Raw genomic sequence first — 12,869 nt, 5'->3', positions numbered from 1 at the left:
GTAACTCCCATTAAGGTCAGTTTAACTGAGGGTAGATATATAGATTTTAAGCCAGAAGGTACCATTTTGATAATCTAGTCTGACCTCCTGCACATCACAGGCTATAGAACCTCAGCCAGTGATGTTTAGAGCTGGAATGTTTTTCAGTTGGAGAATGCTGATTTGTCAAAATTAAAATGTTTTGTAGGAACTGTTTAGATTTTGATGAAGTTGGGACAGAACCCAAGCAGAATTTCAAAACATGCCTAGTTTCTTGCCAGCTTTCCTGCTCAGCTCCTTGGCAGCCCACCTGGTAGGATGATGGGGAGCCTGGACTTCCAGGCTCCTAGCTCTTTGGCAGCCTGCAGGTGGGCTGATGGGGAGTTGAGAGCCTTGAAGCCCCGACTCCCAAGCTCTGAAGTTTCCAGGCTCCTCCCAAGCTCTGAAGGTCCCAGGCTCCTCCTCAGCTCTCCTGCTCTGTCAGAGCTTGCAGACTCCCAGCTCCCCTACAGCTTGCAAGCTCCCAGGTTTGTGGCTGGCCCTCCATGGCTCTAGGGCAGTCTCCCAGGTGAACTGTCCCACAGCTGGGGCTTCATTCCTTTTTACAGAGAATTTCAAAATATTGAAACAAAACTACCTTTCTTCGCACAGCTGCAGGAATTTCTGCATCAACCTCACTTTCAGAAATATATCAAGTCTTGATTTAGAGACTTCAAGGGATGGAGAAGCCACCACATCCCTCTGTAAACTGTTCCAATATTTAATTATCCTCACTGTTAAAAATTGGAGCATTATTCCTAGTCTCAAAAAGAAAAGGAGTACTTGTGGCACCTTAGAGACTAACCAATTTATTTGAGCATGAGCTTTCGTGAGCTACAGCTCACTTCATCGGAGCTCACGAAAGCTCATGCTCAAATAAATTGGTTAGTCTCTAAGGTGCCACAAGTACTCCTTTTCTTTTTGCGAATACAGACTAACACGGCTGTTACTCTGAAACCTATTCCTAGTCTGATTTTTGTCTAGTTTCAGCTTCCAGGTATTGGATCTTGTTCCTTTTTCTGCTAGATTAAAGAGCCATTTACTATCAGAAATCTTTTCCCCATGTAGGTACTTGTAGATTGTAATCAAGTCACCTCTTTACCTGCTCTAGGATAAATAAAATAGACTGAGCTCTTAAGTCTCTTAATATAAGGCATGTTTTCCAGACCTTGAATCATTCTCGTAGCTCTTTTTTCTGAACCTGCTCCAATTTTTCAACATCCTTTTTGAAGCCTCGAGATCAGAACTGGACACCGTATTTGAGGTATATGAGGTTATACCGCCCCCCTACTTTTATCTGATATGCTCTGCATTTACATCCAAGTTTTGCATTTGCATTTTATCTACATACAACCTTGCACTGGGAGCTCTTGTTCAGATGGTTATCTGCTATTACCTCTGGGTACATTTCAGTGTCACAGCATTCCAGGATATTGTATCCCATCTTATAAGTGGGATCTATGTTCTTTGCTCCTAGTTTCACAATCTAAGGTCCCAGCCTTAATATTGCGGACACATTCACAACTCCCAATTAATTCCGGGGGTGTGTTTTCTTATTAAGTATAGTTGAACTGGCAATGTAATGGCATCTATTTTAGCACAAATATTTGATGTCTTATCTTGTAGTTTTGATCAGCATTTGGGATACAATGTTATCATCACTCATGACAAGCATGCTTGACTGAAAGGAGGACGTGGTATGGCACTTCACTGCATTAGCTTTTGCAGCATATCATTACTATCCTGGAAATGTTGCAATGCACAGTGTTTCAGTACTGGATGGGTTTTCTCTCAGAGGTGTCATTTGTACCTCCACACAGAAACAGTGAAATGCATACTGTCTCCTCTCTGTCTCTCTCCTGTTCACTTTCCTTCATAATTGCAGTGTCCAGCCTACTTCTCTAGTTTACTTTCACAACTCCTCTGTGATGGATGCATCTATTAAAAGGGACATGTTAAAAGCCTAGTCAGGGCACTTTTTTGCCTGTAGTTCCCATCAGCTGAAGAAATTGACTTGAAGCAGCGAGGGGAAATTCCCAAGGTGACCTGCTACAAATGGAAATCAAAGTTAAGTATCAGCAAGTATTATTCTCAGCTGTGAGACTGGGGTGCAATGGTGACATGATCCTGAAAATGAATTGAGATCTGTGTTCCTGGCCAATATTCCTATGTCACCTCACTAAATTTAGCCCCGGCAGTTTGTTTCATATCAGTTACTCTGAAATTACTCATGCAAACATTCTAAACAAAGGACGCTATGACAGGGCAGAATCTTAATACAGTTCTTGAATGGCAGCTCTGTGCTAAACAGAGGTTGCACAACATCTTAAGTATTTACAAAGTGGGATATAGTGTTTGTTTATCACTCAGTGGAAAGAGTGGGCCTTCCAGGATAATACCTGAGAACAGAGTAGATTTATTATTTGACTGGCTCTTAGTTTTCATAGACAGCATGGAACTATCACGATTAATGGGGACTGGATTTACATTGGCGATGGAAAACATGTTTCGTAGATGTTCAGCACATGACACTATTCCATGCTTCCTAATCTTTGGAGAAATTTTAGGTGAGAAAGCAGAGAATATTACTGAGTCAAACCATTCTAGAGAGCTATTCTACACTGAGCTACTTGTTTTTCTTTAGTGTAGAATCTTCTAGGTCCCAATGACCAATGTCCTAAAATATTTCTGACCAAAGCAAGAATCAAGAATCCTTCCCCCATTGCCCAGGAGATTATTCTATGCCAATTTCAATTCTCTTTCAGTTCTATCCAGAATAGGGTGACCAGACAGCAAGTGTGAAAAATCGGGACGGGGGCGGAGGGTAATAGGAGCCTATATAAGAAAAAGTCCCCAAAATCGTGACTGTCCTTATAAAATTGGGACATCTGGTCACCCAAATCCAGAAGCACTCCTCACATTTCACCATCCCCTCAAAATGATCTGGAAAACAAGAGATCTTTAGGGGAGATTCTCCCACCTCATGAAAAATAGGGGAGTGGATTTTAATATTACTTGTTATAGTTGGTTCTCTTTTTTTGCATATTATCTTTCAATTCAAGGAATTACTGGCATCATGTGGATTCTACAAGAAGTTCAACTGTTTTTAGGTGGAAATCTCTTTACTGAGGGTGTGAAACAGGGACAGGTCTACTGTATGGTAATCTTGAAGATTTCATATACTTGAGATTATTTGTTGAATAATATTAGTATATATATTTAGCACTGTCCAAGACACACAAATAATTGTTTAATTCTTCCCAGAGGTCCCCTTTATGATGCTTATTCACTCCTCTAATCTAATCAAGCAGCACCTTGGTATTCAGTGCTGTACAAAGAAAGTACTTCAACCTTAATATTGGGACCAAAGATACTGAATCTAAATCCTTCCTGTGCCATCAGTTGCTTAGGGCACAAATAAGGCTCTGCCATCCACTGTTGCCAACCCTCATGATTTTGTCTTAACTTGGGGGGGGGGGTGGAGGGAGAGAAAAGGGGTAGGCGTGTGTCGGGGCTTCTGATACCAATGTATGTTCAATGTTGAGTTGGAAAAAGCTTCTTCACAATCTTAAATGAGAAGGAAGGAATTTGGGAAATCAGACTCTACAAGGAGTTGACTGAACTGTGCACCTTTTAACACTATGGGGCAGTTACAAATTCTTCCCTCTACCCTCAGAAATAGTCAGTGAAACAGTGGAGACACAGCAGGTGTCAGTATCAGAGTGGATCACATGATTATAATCTCAGCTACACAGGAAGAGTGTAATCAGACTCTAAGAAGGGCAATAGAGAGAGCACAAGTGTTAAACTTGATGATGTCTCCAGTGATGGCTGGTGAACTTTGGGGCAAGTGGGGCCTGCATAGGATTTTTTCTCCATTCAGCTTCCTTCCTCTCCTTCCCACCAGTGATGCTGAGCAGCTGAGACCTCCCCCACACCTCCCTGTCTACATCCTGGGCCCTCTGTTCTCCCCCCATTACATCCTGTAAGCAGGTCAAGTCAGGGCACAGCTCGAATAACTGGGACTGGTACGGACGTGGCCATCAACAGGGCCAACCCAGCACAGCATGCTGCAGGGGCTCTGGAGAGGAAAAGCACCCAGGGTTCTGGGGCAGGACAGAGCTGCTTGTGGCTTCATGAAGGAGGTTCTCGCAGTGAAGAACTACTCCTCATATCCCTCCACTCCCAGGCTGCTGTTCATGCTGCCGCTGGTCGAGGTCATCAGTGCTGGCCACAGCTGGATTTGTGGCACTGAACTCACGGCTCAAGCCACAAACTGCAGTGACTGTACAGAACTCTAACAGCCCTGTGTAGATCCCGCTGGTCTGCTCTCTGGGTATCTTTTAGAGCAGGCCAGCAGGGCTATACAGGGCAGTTTGAGTGCTGTTCTGTCCAGGGCCGGCTCCAGCGTTTTTGCCTCCCAAAGCAGCAAAAAACAAAACAAAACAAAAAACCTTGCCACCGAACACAGAGGCAGAGAGATGGTGCGGCCAGCGAATTGCAGCCGGTGACCAAAGAAGAGTCGCGTCCCCGCTGCCGAATTGCTGCTGAGCGCGAAATGCGCGGTGACGAAGCAGATGCTGAATTCCCGCCGCCGCCGAGGGCGGATTGCCTCCCCAGAGCCCGATGTCCTGCTGCCCCCTTACATTTGCCACCCCAGGCACCTGCTTGGTTCACTGGTGCCTGGAGCCGGCCCTGGTTCTGTAGCCTGGGGCAGTGAATCTAGCACCCCAAACCCCTCTCACTGCACAGACTATGAATGTGTCACATGGAGGTGGAGAAGAACTCCTACAGGCACGTGAATGACAAACTCAGAAAATTTATAGCAGGCTGCTTTAGACTTGCTGTGTTCATGACTCATATTTAGTGATACACAGAGACCTATATCTAGGTGTGCTTTTGCATATATTTTGGGGGGGGGGCATGGTGTCCTAATGCCCTCTATTCATGAGCCACCACTGGTTTTCTCCTCAAAATATCCAGTTCATGGAGAAGGAAGTTGAGTTTATAGGACTGTGTTGGAAAGTCCTGGTCCACTCTGTACTACCAAAATCTGCAGAATCACTGCAACTGCCTTTTAAGGGCAGCAAGTTAAAAAATAGATTGGAGCAAACCTCTGAGAGTTTAGGGCTTGGTATTACAATTGTCATGGGTACCTAGTCAAGTATGGTGACAATTCTGAAGAGGCAGGAAACAAAACAAAACAAACAAAAAACCAAACCACACCAAGACAGCTGCTTTTTCAAGATACCAATGATGCTACATATCAGGTCACAATTGTACCCTTTGGTATGTTTCCTTTATGAATGGTTTCATGTCTTTACCAATTATATGCTGTAAGGGATGGCATGATCAGTACTTTAGAGGACAGGTTGTGCCATTTGTTTTAGTTCTGAGGTAAACTGTGAGGAGTGAGAAGTCTAATGGCCTGGAGAGGTGTGAAGCATTTGATAAATATTTCCCTTTGACAGTTTCCCTTCTCCCCAGAGGTGGCCACATATATGGAGGCACATGCATGAACTTATGGCAACAGATGTCTAGTTTGCTAGGACATGCTATGTTTGACTGAGTGACCTATAAAAAGAGTTAGCATGAAGCTGTAGAATAAACTTCAGTGTTAGCTATAAACAAACCTCACCAAAGTGCTTGTAATTGCTTTGTTAGAAGGATGGCCCAGGCCTCCATCATAGTGGGGGTGGAGGAGCATTTTCTTTTATCTACACTTCTAAACAGCTGGAGACAGATAAGAGCGGAGACGCTTTTGGGCTAGGCAAAGAGTCTGACTATGTGCTTTCCTTTGTCCCTTGCTGCTTTCAGTTTTCAGTCCTTCTATTTGTATTTTAGTGTGTGTGGAAAACTGTATGTGGAACAGCTACCACATATCTTTTTTTTCTTAAGGAATTAAGGACTCCGTTGCTTCATTTTAAACTGAAATCTTGATCTGTTCCATGGAAGTATCCAAGAAGAGAAAACTAGCCTCATTATTCTCTAGTAACCCACTGACATGCAATGTCTGGAGCACTGACACAAAGGGAAGGAAAATGGCTTTCAAAATATAGATATCACTTGAATGCTATGCCTTACCTAGTCTGGTAGATCCAAATAGGTCTTCAAGAGCTCATCTTCAACATTTCCAGTTCCTTAGAATATAAGGGCAGGAGATGGAGGGGGCAGGCATTTTTAAACCATTTTTTAAATGGTGAATCTATGTTCTTTGTCAACTCTTCCTGCCAAATGAGGTTAAATGATCAGATCTTTGCAATTAGAGTGAGCTAGTGATTTCCACTGATGTTAATGGCAAACACTTACCTCTCTGGTCCTAATCAGCAATTCTGGAATGCTGCTTAGCTAGAACTTTCTATTGGTCTAATTCTATCAGGCCCCAACAGCCCAATAATATACAGTTCCATCAGGGTTAGTACACATAGACTTACATACTCCTGCGTCTCATGTCTGTTTGGCTGCCATATGCCTTACTTATGTTACAGCATTTAAGACTGTGATTTGGGATGTTTTATATAGTAGATGTACTCTAATTATATTTACTGTGCACTTACACACATTTTGTATTTGTCTTCAAATGTACAGCATATTTCAATTACCCCACAAGTTATATAATCTATAATACACTGAACAAGTATGCTCTATATCAAACTTGAAAACTTTTCCATGGGGCATGCATAGTTTGATCTGCGTGTTTGATACAGAATCCAAATCACCAAGAACTCCAATTTATAACACAATGAATAATTTTTTTCCAAAACAATGTATCCATTTTGGTGTAAATTTTGCCCCATCTTTGTGGTTGCAGTGGTTCCTGGTGGCAGGATGGTGGTTTCATAGGACAAGGGGAGTGGAAAAGACCTGTGCCCTGAGCATCTTGTAGAGCTCAGCTTCATGGGTGATTCCTTGCTTGATCACAGGCATGTAAGGTTTAGATTGAGATAAGCCAGGGAATTTGCTGCCTTGTGGATCTTCAGGCCCTTAACCCTGCCAACACTAGAGGGGGCACTCTATGGCTGAGAATGCTACTTTTTACATTAGGAGTAGGGAGTTTAATGGCGAGCATCACCTCACTAAAGTGACAGGTTTCAGAGTAGCAGCCGTGTTAGTCTGTATTCGCAAAAAGAAAAGGAGTACTTGTGGCACCTTAGAGACTAACCAATTTATTTGAGCATAAGCTTTCGTGAGCTACAGCTCACTAGTGGCTTCCTTGGAGCTCTGCAGCTTTTTTGAGGGAAGGAAACAGACTCCACCTTCCTAGAGAATGCTTGGTCAGGGCACTGGTGTGTGGATTTGTCCCTTAGAGAATGGATGTCTTACTTGAATTTGCTTTCTCAGAAAGAGACCTCCATCTCTCTGTGCAGCCTACCCACATCTCCGTTGCTGGAGTGGAGAAGAGTATAGGCTGTACTCGTGCCACTCATGTAGGTGTGTTGGGAGTGGGCAGAAGGGTGGGGAATGAGCAGAGAGCCTTGGATCTGGCTGGTCAATATAGGGTGGCTGGAGGAATTAATCTGCTAGTTGGGGGCAGTAGCATTTTATGACCTCTGGGATTGCAACTGCTTACACAGGGCTGCATCTCAAGGCACAATCAACTCCTAAGTGCTCACTGGTGGTGGGGCAACACATTTCCAGAGAGCTGCTCAGATTGAATCCCAAGAGCAGCAATTAGTCACAGGAAATGCCACAGCCACTTTCCAACTTTCTCCTGTCCTTTTTTAAAGATCGTGAAATAAGGTTTGAATTAAAAAGTACAAGAGGGATCCTTTCAAATAATATTTGTTTTATTTTTTTAAATAAAATGTTAAATATATACAAAGGAAATAATAGCTATAAATTTGCAATGCTTAAGGCATAGAACATCAGGGGGTTTCTTCCACTGGAAGAGTGAATACTTTACTCTTTTTCTTTTTACTTCAAAACTAGAGAACTGCTTAAATCAGACCCTGATAGAAGTAGTAATAAGAATTAATACATAGCATTCATACAGTTTAGTGCTTTTCATAATCTAAGCTCTTTACTAATGTTAGCTAATTAATCCATGTCCCTTTCAGGCAGATAAGTAAATCGAGGTATCTTTAGGTTAAAGAGGAAAATCCGAGGTAGAGTACATTTCACCTCTTGTCTTTTAGGCTGTTAGAAAAATGGTTTTGTCAATGGGCAAAACTCTGATTCAAAGCGAGGGGATTTCAGTCCTAAATAAATATTCTTTCATATAGCCAGTCTCAAAGCTGCTGATGGAGCCGGCTGCAGAGCAATGCGAAGAAGCAGAGGAGGAGAATGAGAGAGCAGATTGTTTGCTGTGATCTCGGGCCACTAGAACGTAACCGGAGGAGTTCCTCCTCCTCTTCCATTTTTAGATCTGAGAAAATAATAATAATTAAGAAGAAAAGTTAACATGGGAGTGAAATAGGAATGATTTCAACAGACTTTGAAATGTCCTCCCAACATCTTTGCAGGTACTTAAGTTAAAGCTATCAGATGTGAAAGCCGATCAAAAAGTCTATTCTCAGAGGAGAGATGTGAATGGATGCCATCAAGGAGCGTTTGAGAAGCAACTGATAGCACTTATCAGCTCTTGCAGGCATTAATCTCAGCATAATCAAAAGTAAATACCAAGCACTGGCAAAGATGTTAGCAAGTGGCATGCAGTCATTCTTTATGTTGACTGTTAACCCTTTCCTCAAGGGAAAAAAGCCTTCCTTCTATAGCCATTAACACACAAAGCAGAAAAAAAACTGAGTAATTCAGCCCTAAAAATTCTGCACACTAGTTCTTATACAGCACTTTAAACCAATCTTCAAAACACTTTACAAGTCTATGGCCTGGTCTAATCTAGAAAATTAGGTTGGCATAACTACTTTGCTCAGGGGTGTGAAAAATCCACACCCCATAATTGTGTAGTTTGATGGCCAAAGTCCCCATGTAGACAGCATTAGGTCAACCTAGCTACCACCTCTTGGGGAGTTTGGTTAACTACGCTGACAGGAGAATTCCTCCCAGAATAAGGGCTAGTCTACACTGGCAGCGCTTTAACATGGCTTGCTGTGGTCTCCCAGCGCTCTAAAAAAACCCCACCTCCATGAGGGGCGTAGCTCTCAGCACTGGAAGCAGGTCTCCCAGCACTGGTGCGCTGTCTATACTGGTGCTGTACAGCGCTGAAACTTGCTGTGCTGGGAGGAGATGCATTATTTATTTTTCACACCCCTAAGCAAGAAAGTTGCAGCGCTGTAAATTGCCAGTGTAGACAAGCCCTAAGTTGTGTCTACTCTGAAGCGCTAGTGAGGTGCTGCTATAGCGTTTTAAGTGTAGACATACCCTAAGAGTACTCTCATGATTAAGACACAAATTGAAGTGGTATTCATCCACCCCTAGGTTCCCATTCTGACTCTACCACCTGCTTCCTATGGGATCTTGTGCATGCCTCTTAACTTCTTGATGCCTTAGTTTCCTCCTGTATAAAATATGAATAATATAGTCTATCCCTGCCCCAAAGAGTTGAGGTGAAGCTTGTAACATGTAGTGAGATCCTCTGACAAAAGGCTCTAAGTAAGTGTAAAGACTTTATTTGTATTTTATGTTGGTAACCATTTTCAAGAAGGCTCTAAACTTTCTGACCCAGCAAATTGTATGCATGTAGTTTACACATATGAATAGTCCCATTGACTTAAGTGTTTGAAAAAAAGGCCAACTAATTTAACCTCTTTAATTTTTAATTGAAATGGGGGAAATAATTCCCTACTGTACAGGAGTGTTCTCATGCTTTATTAACTAACATTTGCAAAGTACTTTGAGATCTGTGGATGAGATGCTTTAGAAGTGCAAATGTAGAAGTACCCTTACATTAATGTGTTCTCAAAAGTAGACCAGGCCACTGAATAAGTTTCATGTTCTCTGAAAATGCAAATTCTGCAGGAAATAATGTTGTCAGGTGGCTACTAAAAAGCCCCATTTATTCCCCACTAGCGAAATAACCATCTCCTTACCACAGTTGTCTTGCGTTATTTCCGAAAGACAGTGCAGAATCCCATAGCCACATCGACAGAATCGACAACCCTTTTGTACCCAGACTCCATGGGCAATGCTGCCACAGTTGCTGTCAATGACAAGAGAAAGGTTTTGCATTTCCCTACTTGTCTTCAATAATAACCTGGAGGATCTCTGCCATCCTCTTTGCTTTCTTACCTATTCTGCTCATCATGCTCACAATATCTGCCAGTGAAGTGTTTTGGGCATGCACAGAAACTGCCCAGGATACAGGTTCCTCCATTTTGACAACAATGTCTGTTCAGTTTTTTACCTAAAAGACAATGTTCCACAGTTTACTAAGAAACAGGAACACTTTGAACCAACCTCCTTTCTCATTTGTTCTTTCAGTCTCTGTAGCTGCCAAAGGATCTTCGGGTTGTCTAGTGTTATTGGCCTTAGGGGCAATAAAATTAGCTGCCTGTTAGGAATGTTTGTTCAGTTAAGCTGAGTTTGTTTAGTTAAGGATTAAAAGCAAACTACTAGGGATTACAGGATGGTCAAGAAGCAACTCCTGACAACGTCTACAGAAGAAGTCTGTGTGGAACTGAAATATTTCACTTTGACAGAGGCAGATTTCAGTCACACTTATAAATCAGGGTTGTTCTTTAGCACTGTCACTCAGCTTTACTCTGCCATGCAACAGAAACTAATGAGATCTGACTGGGTTGGATTCTCTCACCCAGAACTTTGTGATGAGATGAGAAGCAAAAATCTGCAGTTGTTTTTGGGTGTTACTGTTTGTTTACAGACAGTCACTCTTAAATGAAAATGATTAAAATTTCAATTTAAAGAGAATTTTTAACCATAACCATAAAACAGAAAATCATTTAAAAAACAGTTCGGCTAGTGCACATCTCATTTGTAAGACCAACTTTTGCACTTATTGTCTTTATCCTTGACAGTGGTTTTGTAGATGGAAGAAACCTAGTTCAACCTTAATTTTCTATGCCCACTTTAAAAATAGTAATACACAGGGATTTCTAAATTGTCCAGTTTAAGCGATCAGAATCCAGCCTAGTTAGCGCTTAGGAGGACAGTCTGCAAAGGGTTATTTACGGTGAATGAATGCTTATGAAGACACCTTGCAAATGGTTAATATAGCAATATTACAGCACCGCGCACACATGATGGTATATAAATGTAACCTACTATCTGTAAGCCCAGTGAAAGGTACAAAAGTCCTCGAACTCTGTTGCTTGCTGCTCTCATCACTCCGATTCATGTCATTAAACATATTTAGAGTAGTGCCTTGATTTTTTGGCTGTTGCTTTTGGGCTGTTGCATGCACATTTTCTCCATCACTTTTATGCGCCTCTTTTTCACGGCCTTGGAAAGGTAGTGAAATCGGCAGGGGAGGGAAAGAACAGGTTGAAATGAGCAACACACATTATGTATTCAGGAAAACTAGCAAACTAAAAGAGATGGGAAAAATGAAGCTCCCCTTACCTTTTCCATAATGAATGACTTGCAAGGCCAGACTCACAGTGAAAAGAATTCTACAAAAATCAAAAAAGATGAAATCAGTTTATGGACATAAAAATTATGAAGCACATTGTTGACAACTGAAATGAATTATTATTAAAAATATACAGAGGCTGATCGGCTACAGGTAGTGTAATACCAATCATTCAAATTAGCACACCACAAAATAAACATGTCAATGAAAACAACTGTGTAGGTATAAATCTAGTTTCCCTTCATAATACCACAGATTCCTACTTGTTTTCAAGTTGCTATGTACAGTTGTTGAGTACAGCTGGGCTATTAGTCAGGTAACCCATTACAAAAGCACGGAAGACAAAAGTAGGCATTTAATCTTCATTTGAACTGAAGTTCACAAATACATTGTTTCAACTGTTACTCTTGTTTAAAATTGTCTGCTCTGAATGATATAAAGAGAGTTGGACTCAAATCAAATGATTCCCAGATTGTAGAAAGTAATTGGCAGGCAGATCTCCTTACCGAACATGCTGTCCCCGGTACATTGTCCGTCACTCTGCAATTCTAGTGTGATTCTCAGCAGCTTGACTAGATGCACGATTCCAAGGTAGATCAGTCTAGGCTGTTACATGCAGCAATCTTCATACCATACACTGTGACTGCTCCATCAAGAGACAGGATAAAGAGCAGAGAAGAGAAAACGGAGGAAACTTTTCCTTTTATCTCCAGACCATAGCAATATAGAGGAGACATAGTTCCCAGCTCTGCAGCTTGTAGATCCTCACTGAGGTAGTGACAGACAGTCACTTATCATTTCTCTGAGTTTGCTCGTCCACCCCACCCCTAACTCACACACAGCTTGCTGGAGGTGGAGCAAAAAGTGCTATTTACATCAGTTTCTGTTTGCACGCAGTGAATTGGGGGATCAGGTCATTGGATGCCTAAAGTTCAGTACCTAAATCCATTTTTAGGACTTCAGTAAAGGTCATGATTTTCAAAAAGAGGGAGCACCCACTTTAGGCATGCAAGTTTAGAGTGTGTGGGCCTCAATGTATGATGTGATTTAATTCAATTCGTTGCCTTCTGTAACAACAGTTATTGGGCACTGACAGAGGCTGGAGACTAAATTTAATGGTGTGATCCTCTATTGCAAATCCGATATATCGCTGATCATGTAACTTATGTTAACATAAGTTATCATATAACATTATCCTTTTAATTTAATCTATAAATATAGGGGTTCCTTCATTTTATGAACACAGTCAGTGAAATTCTACCCTGTTGAAGAGACAGCTACAGAAAAGAAACACATTCTGGTGAATCTTTGTGCTCTTTAAGGGCAGAAGTATATATGTGTGTATATACATAATTTTCATATT

At 41.7% G+C, this 12,869-nt stretch overlaps 1 protein-coding gene across 1 annotated transcript; it reads right to left on the bottom strand.

Annotated features, from left to right (window-relative positions):
• Positions 1 to 7,784: 7,784 nt before the first annotated feature.
• Positions 7,785 to 12,278, bottom strand: LOC125636789 (cryptic protein-like). Its single transcript, XM_048850469.2, has 6 exons — positions 12,013 to 12,278; positions 11,497 to 11,546; positions 11,200 to 11,376; positions 10,207 to 10,321; positions 10,008 to 10,117; positions 7,785 to 8,383 (listed from the first exon to the last, which is right to left on the bottom strand). The coding sequence occupies exons 1-6, from the start codon at positions 12,033 to 12,035 to the stop codon at positions 8,247 to 8,249; spliced, it is 612 nt and encodes a 203-aa protein (XP_048706426.2). The 5' UTR covers positions 12,036 to 12,278; the 3' UTR covers positions 7,785 to 8,246.
• Positions 12,279 to 12,869: the final 591 nt, after the last annotated feature.

Source organism: Caretta caretta, chromosome 5, assembly GCF_965140235.1.
Source record: "Caretta caretta isolate rCarCar2 chromosome 5, rCarCar1.hap1, whole genome shotgun sequence".
NCBI classification, from domain to species: Eukaryota; Metazoa; Chordata; order Testudines; family Cheloniidae; genus Caretta; species Caretta caretta.
The sequence above is the reverse complement of the archived record's forward strand: the minus strand, read 5'-3'. Positions and strand labels throughout refer to the sequence as shown.

Coding starts and splice junctions, on each gene's coding strand:
- LOC125636789 (XM_048850469.2), bottom strand. CDS start 12,035: ATGTACCGGGGACAGCATGTTCG. Junction 11,377..11,496: donor AGTCATTCATTATGGAAAAG/GTAAGGGGAGCT, acceptor TACCTTTCCAAG/GCCGTGAAAAAGAGGCGCAT. Junction 10,118..10,206: donor GAGCATGATGAGCAGAATAG/GTAAGAAAGCAA, acceptor TGTCATTGACAG/CAACTGTGGCAGCATTGCCC.